Here is a 25,167-nt window from a genome sequence, read left to right as displayed (position 1 = left end):
CACTGTATATATTTATTCACTGTATTTGACTACTGCACATAGAATATAGCACTCTTTGCATGTATGATTTATGTTTTTTGTTGTCTTATGCTGCTGTGTTTATAAGTTTGTAACTACCTGGCAGTTGGCAACCCTATAATAATCCTAAAAGTTTCTGCAGCCCAAGCATTGTTTGTTGCAAGTCCTTTGTTTGGACATAGTGCACAAGAGATCTCACAAGTAAAAATAGGCTTAGGAGCGCCTTGCACAATTGGTTTAGTTCACTGGCATAAATCTGCTCGTCGTTCACATTTGGATTTCTGGCAACTGTTCATCTCTTGTTTCTTTTTTTGTAAAGGCCTTGGATGGATACAGTGGGATATAAATTCAAAAATAAATAAATAAAATAAAGAAGCCCTTTAGCGCCATAAAATTTTTATCCTGCAGTTCCAGTCACACACTGGATATTCCAGTATCATACCTAGCCTTCCAATAGAACCTAACATAAAGATTTTATTTTATTTTTAAAGAGCCATATTTGGTTCTGTACTGAGCCATGGGTTGTGGACCCCTGGTTTGCGTTATTAGATTTTTATGGTTATGGGTTCTCAAGCTTTGGCACTTAGACATGACCAGTTCACATGCTGACTTGAAAATAAACTAGGAAAACTATCCCTGTTTAGAGGGATCTCGGATGCAGTGAAGTCTGAGGGCACCGCATGACTTCACAGGCTTGTGATGTCAACGGGTTCAGTTTCAAAAGTACAGTAGAAGTGGGGAAATCAATGAAAATGATGCTGTCTTCTTATTTTCTGTAATATCATTATTTTCTGTAACATCTGAGTCAGCCTTCCAAGTGAAGTAAGCAGCCTATGTGTTTTCTTCCTATAGGTGACCGAATTATAAAAGTGAACGGAGAAAGTGTTATAGGGAAGACGTATTCTCAAGTAATTGCTTTAATACAGAACAGGTAAGATATTTCTTTTTTATATATATATAATTTTTTTATTGCTTTTTTATAATTAAACAAAAATAAACAAAAATAAAATCATAATACAATACAAACAAACAAAAATACAAAATCACACAGAGAGCACTATTATATCCAGTACAAATACAATGTATGTTATCCTTCATAAAATATATAGTGCCCAAATCTCCACCACCCACCTTTGTGCCCTCCACCCTTGGACTCCCGGAGTGGTGTTATGACAGTATTTAAAAATCTATTATAATAATCATTAATTAAAAACACATTAATCTACAAAACAGGTAAGATATTTCCAAGTTCCACAATTTTAAATGCTCCTCACTAGGAATCTTTATGAATCTGTTTTTAGACTCAAATGTTATCATATTTTATTTATTTATTATTTTATTGCATTTCTACCTCGCTCTCCCCAACCCGAAGGTCGGGCTCAGGGTGGCTTACACAATCTAAAGCATAATGAAAACAATAACATATTTAAAAATATAATTTAAAAATACAATTTAAAATAGCCCAAATGAATCTAGTAAATAGGACAATAATGCCCTACAATGGTGCTAATCCCCCCAAAAAATAGCCATCTGCAGGCGGCAGATGAATCTAACCACCCCCAAAGGTGGTATAACGGGGTAGCGCTCAGCAGTGGGGAAGGGGGGGGGGAGACTAGGGAGGCTAGTAATTATAACGAGAATCCATTTGCTGATTCACTTAGTTTTATTAGGAATCTTTGCTGTAAGATTCACATGTTGTAATTCAAATGTTAGATTTTGTTATCGCCTTACTGATTGAATAGTTCTATAATACTTGTAATTTGCCTTCCCAGTGAGAAATGTGAACTATACATGAAAACGAACACATATATAAATTAATGAAAATAAATTTTTAAATGTAAGGCTGGCCATTAGGCTTACCACCCTCCAGGTGGTAGCTAGAGATCAGTTCACCTGGAGAAAATGGTGGCTTCGGAAGGTGGACTCTGTGGCATTATACCCCATTGAAGTCCCTCCCCTCCCCAAACCCCACCCTTCTCAGGCTCCACCCCCAAAATCTCCAGGCAATGCCCAGCTTGGAGCTGGCAACCCTATTTACATCATGTATTAGGTTATTTTTCCTGATATTTTTCCTGTTCACAGGGCACCTTGCTTTTGTGACTTTGAAATTTGATATGAAAAGCTATCGTGATTCTGAAACTTGGTACGAAACTTGGTACAAAACTTGCTTATGCATGATATAACTCATAATAATAAGCTTGTTTAATTGGTACATCCAACTGGTTCATGTGCTTCATTACACGGTGGCTTCGTACAGTCATTACGTTTGGTTTTAACCCTTCTGGCCATCCATGCAAACACCAGTCCTCAACAAGTCTACCGTCTCAGTCCAGACTTTCCTTTGCCAGCAGCATTTATTGAGATAATTGGGCAGATAAGGGCTTTAGGGTATATGTTATCATATTTTAGGTTATAGTGTAGAAGGGCTTTTCTTTGGAGAGCCACCATCTAGCCCATTCAGTTTCCAAGCGAAAGAGAATGTACAAAGCCTGATTCCTTGGCCCAGTGCTCTTAGCCAGCAAATAAATTATAAATTTGTATTTTTAGTTGCACCTCTCACACTGCTGGTGGTACTGACATAACCAAATGCTCTTCCATTGAAGAAGAAAAAAATACTGCTCGTGGAAAACTACCATCTGGTGGGGGGGAAATTTTTACTTTTTATTTTCGTATAAAGGAACATTCACTCATAGGAGACCCCCATATGCTGCCTGAAAATGTGCAGTCAAGAAACATGTCTCATTTATTTATTTAGAAATTTTCTTATGCCATCTCTCCAGGAACCTACCCGAGGTGGCTTATAACATACAAAATAATAGAAATGAAACATTAAACGATATTAATTACGGTAAAATCCAGCATTAACAACCCAGCCCAGCATAAAAACACAGACCATACAAACAGACCACTGACAGCTTAGTTTCCAGACTAAAATAATATTAAAAGATCAACCCATTAATTAAAAGCTTTAATTAAAAGCCCGAGTGAGCAGAAATGTGTTGGCCTGGTGCCTAAAAGAGAGCAATGTAGGCGTCAGATGAGCCTCAAGGGGAAGGGCATTCCACAAACAAGGTGTCACTGCTGAAAAAGCCTGGTTGCCACCCACCTCTCCTCTGTAGGCGGGATCAGAGAACAAGGGTTATGAGGCCCATCTTAACTGGCAAGCTGCACAGTGTGGGAGGAGGTGGTCCTTCAAGTCCCCAGGCCAGTTAGGTCTTTAAAGAGAAGAAAGAGCACTTTGAATTTTGCCTGGAAACAAATAGGCCGCCAGATCTTTCAGCACTGGGATGAAACGATCCCTGTATCAGCCGCTATCAGTAGCCTGGCTACTGCCTTTTGGACAAGCTGAAGTTTCCAGACCATTTGCAAAGGCAGCTCCATGTAAAGTACATTGAAGTAGTCTAACCGAGATGAAATCAGAGCATGGATCACCATGGCCAGTTTGTGCTTTTCAAGGAACGGCCATAGCTGGCATATCAGCCAAAGCTGATAAAAAGCACTATATCCCACAGAGGAGATCTGGGCATCCAACTCTAGGTTGGGGTCCAGCAGTACCCCCAAACCACAAACTTGTTACTTCAGGGTGAATGCCAACCCTTCCAGAACAGGCTTTTACCCCTCAATCCTTGAGCTGCTTTGTCGTTGACCAGCAGCACTGCAGTCTTGTCTGAACTGAGCTTCAGTTTATTGGCCCTCATCCATCCCATTACTATTTCCAGGCACCTCTCCATGTCTTCCACAGATCCACCTGACTCAGCTGTTAGGGAGAATTACAGCTGGGTGTCATCCACATATTGGTTGCACCTTACTCCAAATCCCCTGATGATATTTCCCAGCAGATTCATTTAGATATTGTTCAGCAGGGGGGACAAGATGGGGCCCTGAGAGGCCCCATAGCATAAATGCCATGGGGCCGAGCAGCAGTTTCCTAGCACCACAATCTGGAATAATTTGTGGGAAGTGGTGTGACTGTGTGTATGCCGTCAAGTCACAGCTGACTTATGGCGACCCCGTAGGGTTTTCAAGGGAAGAGATGTTTGGAGGTGGTTTACTTTTGCCAGCCTTCACGTGGGTCCGAGAGATTTCGGAGAGAACTGTGACTAGCCCAAGGTCACCCAGCAGGCTTCAGGTGGAGGAGTGGGGAATCGAACCCGGTTCTCCAGATTAGAGTCTGCTGCTCTTAACCACTACACCTAGAGGGAAGCTATAACTTCCTTACAGAATATGGTTCCTAAACTGCTTGAGGGGGGAAAGTTCTGGGATTGCTTCTGAAAAAGTCTTCTTCATTGGTAGATGCATTCTGCAACCTCTATTAAAAAATTCTTTGTGTCTTCTAGAACTCAGTGCTAACTTGAGCATTTAGGTTTTTTTGTTTGTTTGTTTTTTAAAAAAAGAAAAGAATTGCCAGTGCAAATTGTGTGTGTGTGTTTAAAAAATAGTTTGATTTTGAATGATTTTTTAATTCTAAGATATTCATCCTTTTCATAATTCCATGTCCATTGGTTATAAAAAAGTAAACATTTAAAATATTAGCCTTTGCTCTGGTATCATAGCAAGTTGTTTCCTTATGTCTATTCTGACCATGAGCCAACTTTGACTTAGCAGCAGATGTGAAATTAAAATTAGGTTGTGTGTTTGATCAGTACTGTACATAGTAATCTCTAAGAATTTGTAGGACTGTGCTTCATGTTACATTCAAGCTGTCAGTTCCATTCTGTGGGTGACATTTCTCGTGAGCATATATTACGGGATGATTATGCTTGCATTTTTTTATCAGTGTTAAGAAAACGGCTTATAAAATTTCCACAAAGACTAAGCATATGCTGGTATTTTTCTGGGAATTGTTGTTGATGGATACCATTTTTAAATGCCAGTGCCAGTAAATTCATTTGCATAAATTAAATTCAACTTCAAGTATTGGGATTGGGGGGAAATTTCACAAGGACATTTTTTTATTTAATAGTTTGTGTTCTGGCAATTTAGGAAAGATGAGCGTTGAGTAGAATCTGATCCTGAGAGAGGTTGTTTGGTACAATAAGTAGCTCTTTCTCAAAATACATTGACACACACACATTGTATAGTGGGCTGGAAAAATAGTTGAAAACCCTGTAAGCTATGTCATTTTTGAGATTTTTCAGGAACCCAATCACTCCTCTTATGTTCCAGCTTTCTATAAAAATGATAATAAGTAAGACCCTGCATATTGGCTTCTCATCCCTTTCATGAAGAAGATACAAGAATTTTGTAGCTACGCCATGACTTATGGTGCAATCCTGAGCAGAGCTGTCCCCTCCTCAGTCCACTGAAGTCAGGGGGCTTAGACAGTTGTAACACCTCTTAGCTTTGCACTGTGAATGCCATAATCTATAATTGACTCTTTATAGTCTGTTTTATGATTTATGAGATTTTTTTAAAGGAATCTTTTAGCCACTGTTGTAATAGTTTACATAGATTTCAGCCCCCCATGTATAGCAACTTAAAAAAAATTCTTTATGTATTTATACCCCCTTTTATTCCCTGAAGGGCCCCAGAGTGGTTTACCATAGAATAAACACCATATAAATAAACTAGTAGAAAAGCCAACAAATAGCACATGCCCAAGATGTAGTAGTTGGACCGATTGGCTGGTTTACAGCAAATGCACTGTGTTTTTAAAAATTATTCCCAACACTGTAATCCCTACACAACACTGGCTGTGTACAAAACCATGAACTTCTGAGCCACGCTGCGAGAGAAGAATAATAGTGATCCTGTAGTGAAGAGAAAAATAAGGAAACAAACCTTAGTTGCTGGTGGTTGAAAATAGAATTGGTTGTTGAGATTATTAATGTGGTTCTTTAAACAATAACCAGACGTTAAATTCCTAATCAAAATGGCTAGTTGTAGTAATATGTGTTCCCCCACCCCCCCGCATTCTTCTTTGCAGTGACAGTGTATTGGAACTTAGTGTTATGCCAAAAGATGAGGACATCCTTCAGCTGGTAAGTTTTCTATTTCTGAAGTGGGAACTAACCTTTCTTCTTGATAGTATCTGTGTAGACACAAGCTAAATCTTTGAATAATGCTGCTTCTTAGTTGTACCATCCATGTTCTCCCCCCCCCCCCCACTTCTTTGTTGTTGCTTTAGTTCCATAGATATGGAGGGTGGAAAAAAATAACAAGTATGAAAAGAAGGACAGGGAATGTTCCTGTCCTCTGTACACTCCAGGGATCGATAACAAGAGCTATCACAGAAGAATAGAATGGAGCTGAGTAAAATCTAAAAAACACGAAGGTTAAGAGTGTACATCTATAATAAGAAGGGGAGCGTACCTGTGATGATGGTCTTCGGCAAAAACGGATGCAATAAGAAACAAGCTGTTTTCCTGCCATCCAGTACAACTTGGTTCATAAAAATTCAGTTGCGAGAACCCCCTTCGGTTTTTCCTTCCTGTTCAAAAAGCTTCAGCTGGATCATTTTTTGTTGATGTTGTTCTGGCAACTAGTGATCCTAGTGCAGTTAATCTGGGAAATAATTTCCACTGCTTTCACTGGAACTTCTTTACAATTTAGAGCCACACATTACATGTATTTATGTATTGGGAGAGTGATCAGGCCCATGTCCATCTGTATTGACCTCTAGAAAAATGCAGAAGGCTACCCTTCAGCACTTGCCCTGTCCTTATCTTGTGCCATAGTCCCAACAGGGAGGCAACCAATGATGCCACTCACCCATCCTTGGCAGTAGCAGTATGCAGCACTATCTTTCTGCCTTGGCTTTTTTCTGTCCGAAGGCTGATGTTCTAGGGTTAGACAATGAAGAAGAAGAGTTGGTGTTTATACCCCGCTTTTTCTCTACCTTTAAGGAGTCTCAAAGTGGCTTACAGTGGCCTTCCCTTCCCCTCCCCGCAACAGGCACCTTGTGAGGTAGGTGGGGCTGAGAGAGTTCTGAGAGAACTGTGACTGGCCCAAGGCCACCCAGCAGGCTGCATGTGGAGGAGTGGGGAATTGAACCTGGTTCTCCAGGTTAGAGTCCGCCGCTCTTATCCACTACACCATGCTGGCTCTTCTGTTCCTGATTGCAGAAGGTAGAGTATTTGCCACCAGTTGCCTTGGGCAGTTGACCGCCTCATGTCAGCACCCACCAAGTATGTCTCCTGACCTGCTAGTTAAGAAGCAGTAATTTTTAAAGCTATCATTCTTGCTTAGGCGTAAAAAGAACAAATGAGGTCAATTAATGTGAAGTATTCCAGGGACTTCTGATGTGTCTAGAAATGGGTGCCTACAGGGCATTCTCTGAGATTGAAGTGAATGGGATGGTTTCTGAGTATGCACTGAGGCTACCATTTATGCTCTGAAGTCATTCTAACAAAGGTTGTAACTTTATGGGATGGAAAAGTTAGATTAATTTGGTCATCGTATATATCAAGGGCAGGCAACATAAGGATGATATTAAACTGTTGCAAGTTACAATTTTCATTTTAAATATACTGAGATACAAATGAAGAAAAAATAGACCCGTTACAGTTCCAAAGGTTTACATAAAATATTATAATTCATAGTAAGGTACAAAACTATCCAGGGATAAATACTTATCTAAGATTACAGTCCTGTGCACATGTATTTGGGAAGAGGATGAAGCTCACTGAATTTGGAGCAACAATTTATGCATGTATATTCAGAAAATTGGGGTGCAGTTAACTGTCATCTCAGCTAAATAGGAATTTGTATCTTATTTATATGGTCTTCTTTTGCCTAAATACTTTAGGACGCAAAGATGCATAAATCTTTATAATATGCATCCATGGTTTGTTAGCTTGTATGGTTTTTGCATCTGGAATGAAAATGGATGAAAAGAAACATTTTAACAAGACCATTTTACATTAAAAAGCAAGCAAGTCTCTAGCTCTCATGAACATCAGAGATAAGGAGGCAAATGAATGCAAGCTGAAGTCATTGTATTTCCCTTCAGTCCTGCTATCTCAAAAATATGAATGACTGACTTTGCTTATTTGCACTTTGGATTCGTTATTATAAAATAAGGAAATTATAGAATAAGGGCAACATATTTACTTACTATAATTTGGCAACATTCATTTTCACAAAGTTGGTATGCAAAGGCTGGTTGATAGTTATATGTTCATCATATGCATAAGTGATGTGGCTTTCCAGCTGCTCATATATACTTAACAGTTGGAACAGGTTTCCCATCCCTGCTAAATGCCTTATAGTGCATTCCTGATGCTGGGGACCGAATCACCTTAGGAGGTGACATGACCCCTACATTGGCATCTGTGCCACTTGCGCTGTAGTGACACTTGCCCCCCCCCCCCCGGATAGCTGCTGCAGCGCAGCCCTTGGACGCCAGCTTGGCCTCCCGGGAGGCGTTCCCAGGGCAATCTGGGGAGCGGAGCTGCCAGTAGGCAGCTTCTTAACCCCTTTCAGCCTGGGAACACCCCCTTAAACAACAGCAATGTAATACCCTTGCAATAGTGTGGAATCCTTTGAACCAAACGTTTGTGCCTCTCCCACCCCCAGCTCTGCTAGATATGGGGATGATTAGAAAAGTTTTGGGTGATCTAACTGGGTAAGGAAGAGATCATTGTCCTTCACTGCCCTGGAAGCACAAAAGAGGTTAAGACAATAACCTGAGTGACAACACTTTGACCCTGATAGCTGGAGCTTGGCCCAATTGTGAGCAACTAAGAAGTTTCATGATGGAAAAAGCTTAAGCACCTGTTACCAGCAGGCTTATTAAATACAGCAAGATGTCTGTTATGATGGACTCTGAAGCTCCTGGTGAGTTTCTGCTGTGAGTTTAAACATGTGACACTCCCATTCCCCACCTTACATGTTTTTTTGCAGGGAGCATTAGTGAACCACTTAAACTTAAAGCATGACTCAACCTATCAGGTGAATCCATATTTAGTTGGTAATGAAGGGGGTGATTTACAGTGCTGTCTCAAGTAAAGTTACATACTTCTAAGTCCATTGAAGTCAACAAGCTCAGAAGGGTATATAACCTTGTTTAGGATTGTATTGTTAGATCCTTATAACTATTAAAATAACGACAGAGCTGGAAAGGCTTAAATAAAATCAGTAGCATCAAGTGGATGAAGAACTGTTTTTCAGATATTGTGGGCAAAGCAACAGGAAGAAGAAATATGAAGATGCAAAAGACTGAGATATACAGAAATATTTAATGTCCCTTACGTATGATATTGTCCATTGCCACTAAATGGCTTGCTACGGTCATAACATTACAGTAATGGGGGCTTGACATTCCCAAGTTATTTATTTGGCCATAGCTTGCAATTGGATATAAATGCATTGCTGTGTTCTTATGACAGATTCTGTAACATTAATTTTTGGAGGCCAAAGTTCATTATGGTGAACTTTGCAACAAAATTGCTGAAAATTACGAAATTGATCAAAATGAGTTAAGAACTAATTGCTGTCCTTTATTCCCTATAGTGATTGGTAGGGCTGAATACACACTATTAAAGACGATAAAAGTCCACTTCAAGAGATGCTGATTTCTGTGACTTGTAATAATGAATGATGTGAATGAAGCACATTTGTGTATATTTACACACACAGCCAGGTCCCATTTCACAGACCAGTTTGATTTTTAAAAAAAATTTAGTTCTGTGATGGCTATGTACTCTTTTTTGCAGTGGTAGGTTACATGTCTCCTCTGACACTGTTAAAAAAAAAACTTTAAAGAAGATATAGGATTACAATTGCTACTGTGCAGTGTATCTACTCTTCTGTTCATTACATGGGGACAGAATATTGCATTATTGGCACTGGGTTATGATGACAGCAAACATGGCACTAAAGAAAAAGTTCCTTTTGAAGAATATTAAGACATTGTGTGTGGTTTGCAAAAAATGCAGTTATCTGAGGAAGAAAGAATTCATTGACAATGTAAGCCTAAAAGAAGAGAAGCTTGCAGGTCCCCTGAGCACGTGCAGTCCCTTTGGAAATGAAAAGCACGGCCTATCTGCATCTCATTGAAGGCCTGCGGCATTCCGTTGCATGCCAGGGCAAGGCCTGAACGGAAGTGGAGTATTTGGCTGCAATCCAAGAACCCGATTGCTTGCTTACAGCTAAAAAATTATGAATGAACAAGTCTACAGAACAAAGATTGCGTCTGATAAGGGCATTAATTTAAGTTTTTCTTTTCGGAAGAGCTTCACATCTCAAACCATAGCACCCAACTACTTGAAAAATCCCCCTGATCTGAAAAGTGTTTCAGGTTTCGAGAGGAAGACCTGCTGCATAGGAAAGGGGCAAATGCCCTCATACCACTTCACTGACAATGACATAATTTTGGCTTTATACTTCATTGCAAACATTTTAGCTCTTTTAGACTGAACTGGCCCCTTGAAACAACACAAATGTTCTTTAGAGTTTTTTCAAAAGTTTTTTAAAAACTTTAAATTACCTCACTTTTTAATTATAGTTCAAGTTTTGAGTGTATTTTCAGGACAAATTGAGGGGGGGGGGAATCAGGAAAATGCTGAATCACCTTGCGCCAAACATCTCTTAACTGCTGCATCAAAATGAGGAGAAGGAAACTACTTTATGTTAAACACGTTGTTCTGAGTTATCATCTCCAGTGTTTTATTGACTTTCAAACCAATTGGCTTGTTGCTTTGCTAGATGCATTACAGTTTTGCCCGTACTGTTTAAGTGCTAGAGGCTGTTTCCATCAATGACTATTAATTTGCTTCCCAAGATCATGTACGAGTAGGCATTATTAACGTTTCTCTTAAAAAATATGCTACAGACATCAGTGGAAACAGAATTGTACCTTTGGCTGGTGGCAGATGGTTCTGAGTGGGGGGGGGGAGACCCAGTTAATACGATAGAGGTTTGGCATTATTGTTCCTTTTCTGTGTGCTTTGGCAGGAGTTCCTAGATGAGTCCATGAAACGTCTGTGCAAACATAGTGTCAGGTAGCTTTCTAAATTCCAAAGGACTCTCCTCTGACTCTTCTGCTCCTCAATGGAAGCTTTTGGAGGTTATCACTATTATTAACAAGACTTTTACCCCACCTTTCTGCCCTCATAAGGGCCACGAAGGCGGCTAACAAATTAAAACATACACATTAAAATCTCATCTTAAAAAGGCATTAAGACCAACACATAAATATATCATTACAACAGGCTGTCTAAAGGGGACATTAGGTCTTAGCAGTCACGTGATTAGCAAGCCATAGTGGCAGTTTCTTACATTTTAGAGCAGCAGTCCCCAATGTGGGGCCGTGGGCGGCATGCTGCCCATCAACACCTTTTCTGGTGCCTGCCAAGTGTTTTTTAGGAAGTGGGTGGGGCCAGGTAGGGCTTTTGTCCATCATGGATTCTGATGGACTATTGGAGATTCGATTGGCTGTGCAGATTTTTTAAAATGTTGCTTTGGCAGTGGCTTCCACCACAACGCAAGGATCTGTGCCGTGTTACTGAAGTTAAGCTGTGGCGATCATTTTGTGACTGGTTCCACCTCCTGCAGGAGCCATTTTGTTCCTGCGTTCACCATGCCATGTCAGAATTCTAAATGTGCCCTCAGGCTCAACACAAATGATGGAGACCACTGTTTTAGAGTGTCCACTCAGCTTTAAAAGCAAGTGGCACAGACTGGTAAGTTGCAGTACCGCAGTCCAAGCTCTGCTCATGACCTGAGTTTGATCCCAACAGAAGTTGGTTTAAGGTAGCCGGCTCAAGGTTGACTCAGCCGTCCATCTTTCCGAGGTCAGTAAAATGAGTACCCAGCTTGCTGGGGTAAAGTGTAGACGACTGGGGAAGGCAAGGGCAAACCACCCCATAAACATAGTGTGCATAGTAAACATGATGTGACCTGTGCTTGCACAGGGGACTACCGTTACCTTTAATCAGGTTTAAACGTATCTATTGCTCACTCTTGATTGGGGCTAACATTGTTATTTCCAGTCCTTGCTTACCTGTCGGGCCTATATTCTATGTGCAGGACCGCTTCCTGCTTCTTGAAGTTAATTGTGTTGTGAACATAGTTGCCTACATTGAATAAACAGTGTAAAGTGCTTTCTGTCTCCCCCTGTAGTTCCTCTGATACTCTTTCCTCTGGTAAAGCTTTTCTGAGATCTTGTTTTCACTGGTTGCCAGCTAGTTTCCACAACTTTCTATTACAACATTACCAGTGTCTGGATAATTTCTTTCCCTGTTTGAATTGTGCATGGCTCAGAATTTGCAGGTGTTAGTTTTAGTACATTGAGGCCAGACCTATGGGACTTATTTGTCATGTGTGCGTTACTGTGTAGGCTTTCTGTCTTTTAATTTTGTTTATTTAAAATACGTATACCCTATATCTCCGTGTATCACTTTTGAATCAGATTACTAAAACGATGTTAGCTTTTTATTTAAAAATAAATCATTTAATTTGTAATTCCAACCTTTCCCCGAACAGCCAACTGTGGCATATGTGGTGTGTCTCTCCCCCCCCCCCCATTATTTCTTATGGTCACAATGACCCTGTGAGTAGTTAACACAACAAGGATAAGTGCCAAGTTCTACATCTGGGTAACAAAAATGAGCATGCATACTGGATGGGGGATACACTTCTGGGTAGCAGCGTGTGCGAACAAGATCTTGGGGTAAAGGTGGGCTGTAAGTTAAATATGAGCAGCCAGTTTGATGTAGCAACAAAAAAGGCTAATGCGGTATTGGGGTGTTTCACAGAGGCATCTCATCCAAATGCAAGATGTCATAGTCTCACTGTACGCTGCATTTGTCAGGTCGCACCTGGAGTACTGCGCGCAGTTCTGAAGGCCTCACTTCAAAAAGGATGTGGACAGAATGGGGCAGATGCAGAGGAGAGTGACGAGGATGGTCAGGGGTCTGGAGACCAAGCCCTATGAGGAAAGGCTGAGGGACTTGGGAATGTTCAGTCTGGAGAAGAGGAGGTTGAGGGGAGACATGATTGCACTCTTTAAGTATTTGAAGGGCTATCACTTAGAGGAGGGCAGGGAGCTGTTGCGGTTGGCAGCAGATGATAGAACTTGCAATAATGGGTTTAAATTTTGGGCGGAAAGGTACTGGCTGGATATTAGGAATTTTTTTTGCAGTAAGAGTTGTTCAACAGTGGAATTGGCTACCTAGGGGGGTGGGTCTCTGCCTCTCTGGCAGTCTTCAAGCAGTGGCTGGACAAACACATGCCAGGAATGCTCTAGGATGATCCTGCATTGAGCAGGGGGTTGGAGTAGAGGGCCTGTATGGCCCCATCCAACTCTATGATTCTGTGATTCTGTTCTATGAATAGAAATGGTTTTACTGCCAGGCGCCTTATCTTTTAATAGTATTATTACCTGTTTCTTTAATTGTCCTTCCTGCAATTTCTGTTGGGCTTTAAATAGCCTTTGCTGATTTAGAAACAGCAGCCCTAAGGGATGGTGCCCCTTTGGTCATCGGAAGTGAGCCCCAAAGTTAAAACTGGCTGGACTGGAAGTGGAGGTGGTTGCCGTGACAACCAGCTAGCGCTGCTCCTCCCCAGTCCTCCGGCCATCTTGGTAGTCTGCTCCTGCTCCACAGTTAGCTCTCCTGACAACAGCCAACAGCTGGGAGGTTCCCGGTGGCTGCGCTGGTGAAGCTCACTTCACCTCTCTGTAGATGCTCCAGTTTCCACTGCGGGTTGGGAACATGGATGGAGGGGCATCTTTTGAGTAAGTAATAACTGGGAGTTGCATCTGATGTTATTTGAGGTTGCATATTCTTATTCCCTGTTGGCCTTTCCCCTCCTAACATCCCATGTGGCCTATTAGATTATGATCCTTTTTTCATGGACTTGTCTCTGTCTCCCCCACCCACCCACACACACACACACACACTACACAAAAGGCATGATCCAGTTAGTGTATGCATACCTATTCTGTGAGCTCAATTCTCTGTTTGAAGGTGGGCTGTCAACAGGAAAAGGGAGTCTGCAGCAGAAAACTAGCACATGTAGCAGTATTCAAGGGAAGAAAGGACTGAACTGTGTTTATAAATGAAAACTACATTAAATTCTTGTCACATGGGCTCTGTTAGTTACTCAGTTTTTTTAAAAAAAATTATGATTAAGATAAGCTTTTTAACCCCTTTTCTCTTACTGTTTCCTGTCTCATAAATTTCAGTTTCTTTTGTAAATTAAGGGTTTCTCAAGAATTTATTTTAAAATGGTGGCGATGACCTTAAGATGGTAATAGCTTACTTAAAAAGATGGAAATGAGAATTATGTTGCCCTCCAGATGAACCTTGGCCTCTTCTGACATGTGCTGTTTTTAACACTAGAGCTAATGTTTTAAAAAGTGGAACATCTTGGGGTAGAATATATATGCCAAAGTTGGACTAGAGAGGCAGTATTAGCACACTCCAGAATGTGAGCCAGTACATCGTTTCCTTAGACGCTACCACAGCTTGCTTTCTCCCCCTATGCATTTTTCCTGTGCCTACCCACCCATTTCTTCCTCCTGGTCTTAAAAAGCGCACAAATGCAGCGTCCCTGTTTTCTGACATGAAAGAGAGCACGCAGAACGGAGACCATTGTATCAGGAGGCACCTTGCAATTGAAGCACAGCCTGTTCCTGATTTGCTAGAGAAGAGACACTGAAGGAAATCCAAAATGAAAAGGATCACATGAAGAGGCTGTTTTTCTCTGAAGATTATTCTGAAATCATCCTTCTAATGTCAGCCGCGGAGTGTGAAAGCAGCTGCAGTCAGCTGATGGCTTGTGGTTCTGTTCGGATGCATGTGGGGAAGGGATGCACGGATTTTAAATGCATAATGAAACCCTTGTTTCGTCATCTGGAAGCAGGGATGCTAGCTGCTCAGGGGAGATGAAAGACCGTTATGTTGCTCTAGTAGAAGGGAAGCCTTGTAGCGCAACCAGCGGGCTCTGCATGCAGCAGCAAAAGATGCACCAAGGCAACATGGCACAACTGTATTTTCTTTTTCTGGAAGGATAGAGAATAAATGCCAGAAGCAGGTAAAAGCCTGAAAGGGGACATACTCCTGAGGATGCTGAAGTTATTGTGTATGCTCCACTGCCATTTACCTCTTTTGGTACCTTCCAGAGAAATCGGTCTAGATTTATTTTTAGCTTCCTGTGTACCCAGCATCAGTATGACAACATAACTCTTATCTTCTGTACATCCATAAGCAGTTTTTACTATATTTTCCTGTTTTCTACCAGCTGCAGTTTTCAAAGGATGTCACAGCCCTGGTAAGAAATGTACAGTAGCCATTTCTCTAATTTTTGTAAGGCATGTGTTTCTTGGTAGATTTTGCAAGGAGCTAGACTGTGAAAGCCTGCAAGTTGCCTGAGAGCAAGCTAGATCTGCCGGTTAGCTGGATATGAGTCCTACTGTCGATCCTGTTGCCTTTTAACGTGTGTCCATGTTTGTTGTTAGTGACATGGTTTAGTTTCTTTCCAGTTTGCTTTTTTAATATTTTGTTTGCACTTAACTAATGCTCGCCATAGTGTTTGTTGCAGCCATGCGTGAAGCGCCTCGCCCTCTAAAGCACTTTGCTCTCAGTCTAATAGTGTTTATGGCTGCATTTGGGCTTCTACAGCCTGTCTAATGCTAAGGCAGGGCATGTTGATTTGTCTGAATGGAGCATGTTGTGATTAGAGCAGGAAGCGCAGTAATATGATACCACACCTAAGCTGTGTGTGTATAAAAAAAAGGAGGCTGCAAAGATTGCTGCACTGGCAAGCTGTGTGTTGTCAGCTCTTATTATTTCATATTGCAATTAAAGGAAGTCATTGCAAAGTGTCAAATAATGGTGCCTAATGTGTTCTGGGGCAGACCTTTCAAATGTGCTGCTAGTTGTGTGAGGGTTGCTGGAATGTCTCTTGATAACAAAAGGTTAACACACAGAATTTAAAAACCAGATTCTTAAAATGCAAGGTAAGATGGAAATTGTTAAGCTTATGTAGAGCATACACAGCTTGTGCCAGACTATGTTCCATTGTAAAGAAGTGCTTATAAACAGCTGCCAAAACCATGTATGTTAATGTGGTGTCTTTAGTATTGCTTTTTTTCAAACCACCGTGAGTAGTACGGCATTTACGGAATAAGTAACATGTAAGATTATTTGGAAGGAGGGTGGGCGTTGGCTGGCAACAAAGACGTTAACCACTGTCTGCTCATGTTAGATATAGCAATTGTGCCTTCTGGGAAAGGAATCTGTACTGAATGTTGGGCTCCCTGCATAGACTGGCTGCTTTTCTACATGACAAAAAAAACGTGAATTTTCTAGGGCTGGATTCCTTGTTTAACCTGTCGAATGCTGCAGAATCGTAGCTTCCAGCATCAAAAAAGCTCCAAAGGGAGTAATGTTTTGAATCATGGTTTGAAGATATGTATGAAAAGAAATCCCCTTTTTGTTTCTGTTCACAGATTTCTCTTATAATCACCTGCAGTAACTGCTAGAATTTTCTGTTCGTCTGATTTATGTAAAACATGCTTTGTCCTTTACAGACTTGCATGGTGCATTTCTATACATGGAGAGTAATAACTGAAGGAATTTGACATTTCTTCTTCATTGAATACTAATCCTTTTGCAAAGATCAGGTGTGCTATGTTCTTCATATCTGAGAAGTCCTTTTCCTTCCAGGGATTTTTTCATCTACCAGATTCATCTCCCTGCAATATAGTGATGGATTTTCATTTTAATAGTGACTTAATTTCTTTTAAAATCCTCTGTTCACAGGCATATTCCCAAGATGCCTACCTGAAGGGTAATGAAGCCTACAGTGGCAACGCCCGCAATATACCTGAACCACCACCAATATGTTATCCCCGGCTAACATCCGCAGCTTCTGTCATGGCACAACCTGTTGAGAAAGCACCTTCCGACTCTTCACTGGGAAAGCAGCAAACTAGTAGACCTGTTCGGATATCAGCACAACCAGATAAGGCCTACAGAATGGAAATACAAGTGCCTCCATCCCCAGCAGATATTGCAAAATCCAACACAGCTGTCTGTGTTTGCAATGAGACTGTAAGAACTGTTGTTGTGCCTTCTGAGAAGGCTGTAGACTTGCCATCCTGTAGAACAAATCACACTGGTCCAACACAACGAACCGAAGAAGGAAGATACAGTTTCAAGGAACCACCTAGTCTAAAAACGAAAGCACGAACCACATCACCACCCACTTCAATGTCTACTGCCATTGTACTTCCTCAGACTCCACTTACCAGGCCGGTGGATCCCACCGGACTGGCTAGCAAATCTGGAAGCTGTGGAGGGCATCCAGAAGGAATCTCAAATTCTAGATCTCCTGCTCAAATGGCAGGTAATCCCTCTGTGACTACCAATCACTATACTTCTCCAAATGCCCACCAACACATAGACTGGAAAAACTACAAAACCTACAAAGAATACATTGATAACAGACGTTTGCACATGTATGGTTGCCGAACCATACAGGAAAGATTAGATAGTTTAAGAGCAGCATCTCAGAACGCAATAGATTATAATCAAGTGGTACCAAATCGCACTGGCTCACAGGTACGACGGAGGAGCACCTCTCATGATAGGATGTCGCAGTCCGTTCAGATTCGGCGGAGGAGCATGTCCCAGGAAAGACTTGAGGATCCTGTCTTAATGAAAGATTGGCCAAGGAGTGCCTCGCAGGATGCTCTAACCTCACCAATTATCAGCTCCCGAAATTACAGGGCACGGTCTTGGGACTTTCTAGGCAAGCAGGGTGAAACATTAGAAAACTTCCACACAGAGAATCTTCTTGTAGATTTAAATAGAGAAAGAAAGAAGAGTAGCAAGTGGCCTGGATTTACTGAACCGGATGATGGCCGAGGTATTTATGAGAGATCTAGGCCTCATGCATTTCACGTGTCTCTTCGTGGTTCACCTTTTTCTGTGGTTCCAGGTGCTTACAGTTCAGACAGTAGGAGGATGGGCAGTGGAGCCATGGGTCCAGCCTCTCAGTTCCAGAAGGTCCCACCAGATGTAAAAACACTGCAGCCTCCCAGAGACTTTTCAGCTGCTGTTGGGACCTCAAAAGGAAGACCATCTCACATAACAAGTAGAAGCACAAGAAGCAGCTCTTTGAAGACCTCTGTACCCTATGCAGCAAAACCATTGCTTCCCCTTAATCAGAGTCTAGATAATGTTACTGCCAAAGACCAAAGAGAAGTAAATCATATACACCCTGGTGGTTTGTTAAATCAGCAGTCAAGAATACAAGCAGAAAGTGTCCCAGACCACAAAGCAGAACTAGGCATGAGCACCCTGCCCCTTACTTCCAGTATAGCTTCGGCCAAATTTGTCCCTCAGATTAGTGAGCACTTAACTACCTCTGTTAATTTAGATGTCTCTGTCAGACAGAAGGTTCAAGATGAAAGCATGCAAGAGGCTAGGATGCAGGCAACAGATGATGTAGTTGAGGATGCAGAAATAGTTACCCTGCGAGAAAAGTCCCCTTCTGGCCATCAAACGCCACAGCCTTTGCGGCATCAGTCCTATATTTTAGCCGTAAATGATCCAGAGCCTGTCTCTGACACTACTTGTTGGTTACCCAATGATGCACGTCGAGAGGTCCATATAAAAAGGATAGAAGAAAGGAAAGGTTCTGGCTGCAGCCCACCGGGTGATTCTTTGGCATCTATTCCATTCATAGGTGAGTTAAAACATTAGTTTTCATCTCTTTGTATCTGATCTGTGTATCCGGATTCAGTTGAGGGTCTCTGTGCTATCACAATGATGGGATTTGTGCCAGTGCGATCTCGCATGCCCCTACAGATGATCACTTTATCATTAAGAAATAATGCACATTTTAATGCACTTGAACCCCATTGGGGTATAACCATTTAATTGCATGTGCCAAAGTTCCTTTTTGCACACTTACCAGCTGCATGGGAGTTGTTTTCCCACTAGCTGTGGTGTGTGAGTGTGTGAATACTGCAACAATGTTAGTGGGCCTGATGCTGTGGAGCTTTACATGACAAGCAAGCATTACAGATCTATATATGAGGCCTTTCCCACCTGGTGTGCATTTTCCCTCTAGGTGAAGTGCCAACTGGGATAGGAAAGACCCATGTGATTAGGGCCATCCCTGTGGCTGTGCTATTCATACATATACTTCCATCCTCATTAGCATAATAGGAAACTGCTCCCATGCAAATAGGGAAATGCATGAAGGGGGGTCCTTAGTCACCTTACTAAGCATGCTTGGCTTTCTGTGTATTGCACCTAGTATTATTTCTCTCAACAGAAAATAGTAAGCATATTTGTAGATAGCATATGATCCATGTTAAGAAATTCCATTTTATTTTTAAACATTTGCTAAACTTCTCTTTCTGTGGGTGGTTTTGAAAGGCTTATTCTGTAATAAGATTCGAGTAATATATACGTTGGCATTCACATTGCCTTTATGGCTTTATTAATTTAGCTTTTGATAGTTGCACTAAAGCCTTTCCCGCTGGTAGGCATGAATTTGTATACGTGAACACATCTTCAAACCTTGGAGTGATTATAGAAGATTTGTAAGGGAGGTAATGAGAAATGGAGTAATCAGGCAGGTTATGAAGAACACAGAAATCAGGAAGATGTTAAAGGATTGTTCCCTAGGAGTCGAGTGCTTGCCCTGTCTGCAGCCTAGAAAGCAAGGAAAAGGGAGATCATTCTAGTTATGTAAGAAAAGAGGCTCCCGTGGAGGAGCTGGCAAAGGAAGGTCATAGCAATATGGTGAATAAATTAGAAAGTGGGGAGGGAGGGATGAATGTAAAATGCACTTAAACCTGAAGAGCAAGTTCGTCTTTCATTATGCATTTGATGCAATATTAATTTTATTCAGGTTGTGACATTACGGTTAAGTGTGAGTCTAGAATCTTTGACGGTTGTTCTTTAACCGGAGTAATAACTTGGTCTGCTAAGAATGTCGCCCCTGCACAGGTGTGCAGCAGTGTGGTTGCACCGAGCTGACATTTGCTGCAGCTGATACATGAAGGTCAGCTAAGTCGTGACATTGTTGGAGGGATTAAGAACAGGAAGGCTAGCGGAAGCTGGGTGCTTTCTTGCCCTGTTCTTCCACTACAATCATTGGGGAACAATTTTCTCTAAAATTGGTAGGTTTCAGTGTCTGGTTTTAGTCGCCGTACAACAAGCCCAGCAGGCAGCAGGGAAGGGGGATAATATGCCTTGCAAATAACTTCACATCACTTACTAGCCTGCACAGTTTTTATAAGCCTGAGCAAGTCATTTGTGACCTGAAAGAAAAAGGGGAAAAACTTAAAACACCAGCCCTTCCAAATTACAAAACTTTCACTGCCTAGATAAAGAACATAGATTAACAGACACCTTACACTGGGCCTTGAGGAGTCTTTGGCTGTAAGAGCCAGCCCAAAAATTTGGGCACCCAACTTTTATTTTAGCCTTTTGGGTTTTGTATGACTGAATTTTCTAATTATTGCTGCTACAAAACCTAATTCTAAATGCTTCACAGTTTCTCTTAATTTTATTCAAGCTATGCAAAATATTGTCATATAGAAATAAATATGCTTATTATATGTATTCTATTTTTGGGTTGTATCCTGCTTTTCTCCCTAATTGGGACCCACAGTGGCTTATCACACCATTCTCCCCTCTTCCACTTTATCACAACAACAACCCTGTGAGGCAGGTTAGGTTGAGAGATTGTGGTGGGCCCATCTCACCCAGCAAGCTTCTGTGGCAGAGCAGGGATTGGAACCCAGTTCACCATGCTGTCCGTTGTATGGGGGTACATCGCAGCAGAAACCTAACTTCTAACCCTAACCTAACTTCTTCCCAGTTTTTCCTAACTTCATTATTGCCTTAAAAAGCTTCATTTAATTGAATATTAGACCAGTATAGAAAACAATTGTTTAAGAAACTAAATATATCTCCCAAGACCAAATGGTGTACCGTTAGCATATGAACAAGCAATGAGAGGAACTTAATTCACATGCTGTGGCTCAGTGATAGAGCATCTGTTTGGCATACAGAAGGGCCCAGGTTCGGTCCCCGGCATCTCCAGTTAAAGGGACTAGGCAAGTAGGTGATGTGAAAGACCTCTGCCTGAGACCCTGGAGAGCCGCTGCCGGTCAGAGTAGACAATACTGATTTTGATGGACCGAGGGTCTGATTCAGTATAAGGGAGCTTCATGTGTTCATGCATTTTTATGTCATGTGACAAAACATGTTCTGGTGTGAAACAATAAGCTTTGTACTTCCACTGAGGACTGGCGAGAGACACTAGGATGAAAGCATTGCCGGAAATACTAGGTGCCACAATGAAACTGAGGCTGTCGTATTTTGGTCACATTATGAGAAGAGTCACTAGAAAAGATAGACATGCTAGGGAAAGCTGAGGGGCAGCAGGAAAAGAGGAAGACCCAACAAGAGAGGGATTGACTCAATAAAGGAAGCCACAGCCCTCAATTTACAAGACCTGAGCAAGGCTGTCAAAGATAGGACATTTTGGAGGACATTGATTCATAGGGTCCCCACAAGTCGGAAGCGACTTGACAGCACTTAACACACACACAATGAAAACTCTGAGGGCCATGGCAGCCTGATGCCTGGGATTTTTCGAGCTCTGCCTTACACATCTGGCGTAATATAGTGTTGAACCATGGCATGGAATTGTAAAATGTTATTTTATAAAAAATATTTAGAGTCACTTTCCTTGCACTTTGCAGGATGTTTAATGACCAAATTTCAATGGCATCAGGGACTGGAGTGGCGGGATGGGAGGATGGTGAGAGGTCACTGCGGAGTTGGAGCAAGGAGAAACTATGCCTCGTGCCTCAGCGTGGTGGGCATTACACGGTGCCAGGGGAGGCAGGGAATTGCTTAGAGCAACACCAGGAAAGCACCACTTGCAGCTGCTGAATGGCCAGCAGTGTTCATCCAACATGCGCCATCCTTGGGGTACCAATCAGCGTCAACCGCCTGTTACTATCCTCCATCCCACTTTATCAGCTTCCATATATACCAGCATCGATCTTCAGTACAGGGTCTTTAAATCTGAGCTTGGTGTAAACAGTTCCACGGAGACCATATACAATCTCTGATTTGAGTTGTCCTGATTTACTGTTACCACCGTCAATTCTTGCTGTGACATTGACTGAAGCTGAACATATTTTCCAAGGAGGCTTAATGAGTTTTGACTATTTAAGGAATTTTAATAGTTGGCCGTGTGTGCCACCTGGCCTATTTGTTCTGGCTGGGCTTCAGTGAGCTACTTCGTGCTGAAGGATTTTGGCATGCGTAGCATGAGGCTTGACTCCCCTCCTCCTTTGAACAACTCTTTTGGATTGTCTCTTCCGCTTCATTTTGTGTGAGAGAGTGTGAATGAATGAAAGCTCCTTGGACCTCTTTGAATCCCAACCAATAACAACAATATTATGTGGCTTTTATGCCTTTTTAAATATTCAATGCAACTCACAAATTACATTGCAGTAACCTTGAAAGTTAGGCCAGTGGTATTATCCCCATTTTACAGATGGAGGACTGAGGCAGGAAGAAAATGGCTTTTCTTAAGCAGAGGTGAGATTAGAACTGGGGACTCACTGGCCCACAGCCACAGTCTCTGAGACACTGCACTATATTTAGGTTGTATTTGTATCTCTTAATGCATTTCTGAAAGCTTGCGAATGATGCTCTCTTCCAAAATGTAGCAAGCTGAAACAAGTAGTAGTTTTTTCTACAAGGTTGTAGCTGATTTTGCCTCTAAGGAGAAAATGTCAGCTGTGCCTGAAAGGTAAAAAGATCAGAAGTGAGAGATTTAACCCTTTTTTCTCCATGGTTTTCACACTGTAAAGCTTTTTGGAAAGGTCACGGTGGTGCATCAGTGTGCTCTTCTAGTTGGGTTGTGAAACTATTTTATTTTTTCTTAGCAATGCCTCTAAGTTTAGAGCTTGATTGTTGAGAAATGGATACCTCCATTTCAGAAGAACACAGTCCTGTTATGAGATGAACCCCAAACTTGTTTTCAGCTCAGCTCCTAATGGGCAAGCCCAGCACCATTCATTCACTGCTTCCGCAGCAGCTGCCCTTTCCCCTTTTTTCATTCTGCTTCCTCCCAATTTAGGTTATTATTCTTATTCCTCCCAATGTAGGTTATTATTATTAATTTTTGTCATTAAGTCACAGCTGACTTATGTATGGTTAAGTCACAGCAACCCTGTATGGTTTTCAAGGCAAGAGATGGTCGGAGGTGGCTGGCCGATGCTTGCCTCCATGTTAAGATTATTACACATGTTTATATAAACAAACAAGGGGCACTATATCTATGTAACATTTCCCTGGACATCGGACATTAGTGTCTCCACCACATCATCCTACTCACTGCCACACATCTTCCAGGTGTAGACAACTTATATTAGGCTTTAATAATGAAATAATGAAAATTTTAAGTGCCCACATAACCGCACTGCCCAGCCATCAGAAAAATATAAAATAAAACAACAGTAGTAATTAGACTGGGGAAAGAGTTAAAGAATCCACTTCTTTCTTTCTTTTTTCTTTATAGACTACCTTTCTTAGTGAGACTCAAGCCAGATTACAACTAAAAACAGTGCAGTAAGAATATAATGCAGCCCGTAGAACTAGAGAACATTGTACAAAAACACAATATAAGACAGTAAAACAAGAATTATAGAATAGTAGAACAATGCGGTACAAGATTATATTATATACCATCAACAATGTGATAAGACTGTATTAGAAGAAGAGTTGGTTTTTATATGCCGACTTTCTCCCACGTAAGTGAGAATCAAACCAGCTTACAATCACTTTCCCTTCCCCTCCCCACAACAGACACCCTGTGAGGTAGGTGAGGATGAGAGAGAGTGACTTGCCCAAGTCACCCAGCTGGCTTCGTGTGTAGGAGTGGGGGAAACAAATCCAGTTCACCAGATTAGCGTCTGCCGCTCATGTGGAGGAGTGGGGAATCAAACCCGGCTCTCCAGATCAGACTCCACCGCTCCAAACCACCGTTCTTAACCACTACACCACGCTGGTGACAGTATAATAAACACAACATCGTATATGCAATGAAGACTGCCTTAAATTACATAGATATTAGCTGCAGCCTCATTCATTTGATAAAATGTTACAGAGCAACCCTAAGAACACTTTCCTTGGGTTGAGCCCCGTTGAATAGACCTGAGTAGGATTCTGAGCAGCCCTGTTCAGGAGTCCTTTAAAAGTGCCATCAGTGTCGCTGGTTAAGTTTTTGTCAGGCAGCAACTTGTGTGGGCAATTGAAAGCTGTTATAAATCATGGTGATAGGGTATGGTAACGCTTAAGAGAACAACCTGAAGTGAAGCTTTTTGTTTTGTTTTGGATGCCGGGCACCTTGTCCCGATCCTTCTATTGTGATTACGCTCCTGATTATCGTAGTACTTGTTGAAGTTAGAAAGGAGGAGTGGTGGAGGTTTTTTGGGGAAGGCCACTCAGGATACCAGCGGCAGAGTTAAATGCCTGGTTCAGTAATTTGTGGGTTCCGAGGTGCATTTGGAGCTCCTCTAATCCCCGCTTGCCCACCTTTCTCCTGGGAATAAAGTCCCATAGGTGCTTCAGAACCATTCTGGTCTGGAGCCCCACGTGCCCCTTCTCAATTGACCTCCGAGAGAGCTTTGTGGGCTCCCTAGAGTTGTAATAATACTTAAATATGCAAAACAGGAATATAGCCTGGGATCCAAAGAGCTATTTAAGGGGCTTGTGAATTTTAAAATTGCCGGGGTGGGTGGGGAGGGAGCCCTAGTGTCGTTTGTCATGTTGCAAAGTGTTGAGGCCATCTCTCCTGTGTCTACTCTAAAAGCAGATCAGGAACAAAGGCTGTTTAGGCTTGCCCTGTTTTCTAGATCCTGGCTGTAATGATGAAGTCTAAATAGGATTGCCAGGTCTCTCGCCACCGGCGGGAGGTTTTTGGGGTGGAGCCTGAGAAGGGCGGGGTTTGGGGAGGGGGGGTACTTCAATACCATAAGAGTCCAAAGGCCAAAGCGGCCATTTTCTCCAGGTGAACTGATCTCTATCAGCTGGAGATCAGTTGTAATAGCAGGAGTTCTCCAGCCAGTGCCTGGAGGTTGGCAACCCTAAGTCTGAAAGATACTTGGGAAGAGGCATATGTTGACATTTAATGTTCAGCCATCATCTTAATGCA

The 25,167-nt window shown here is 41.9% G+C and overlaps 1 protein-coding gene across 4 annotated transcripts in view; it reads left to right on the top strand.

Moving 5' to 3' along the window:
• The window catches only part of ARHGAP21 (Rho GTPase activating protein 21), a 132,189-nt gene that overhangs the window by 84,750 nt on the left and 22,272 nt on the right, over positions 1 to 25,167 (top strand). The window contains exons 3-6 of one of the 4 annotated variants that reach the window (XM_056857666.1): positions 871 to 949; positions 5,945 to 5,999; positions 15,205 to 15,234; positions 16,728 to 18,657. In XM_056857666.1, coding sequence (XP_056713644.1) covers positions 871 to 949; positions 5,945 to 5,999; positions 15,205 to 15,234; positions 16,728 to 18,657 — 2,094 coding nt within the window. Of the gene's footprint in view, positions 1 to 870; positions 950 to 5,944; positions 6,000 to 14,716; positions 14,998 to 15,204; positions 15,235 to 16,727; positions 18,658 to 25,167 lie in introns of those variants that run through there. The other 3 variants (XM_056857667.1, XM_056857669.1, XM_056857668.1) reach the window with 3 other exon arrangements.

The sequence above is a fragment of the Euleptes europaea genome, chromosome 11 (genome assembly GCF_029931775.1).
Source record: "Euleptes europaea isolate rEulEur1 chromosome 11, rEulEur1.hap1, whole genome shotgun sequence".
Classification (NCBI taxonomy): Eukaryota; Metazoa; Chordata; class Lepidosauria; order Squamata; family Sphaerodactylidae; genus Euleptes; species Euleptes europaea.
Note: the sequence above shows the minus strand (reverse complement) of the source record. Positions and strands in the feature narration are given on the sequence as shown.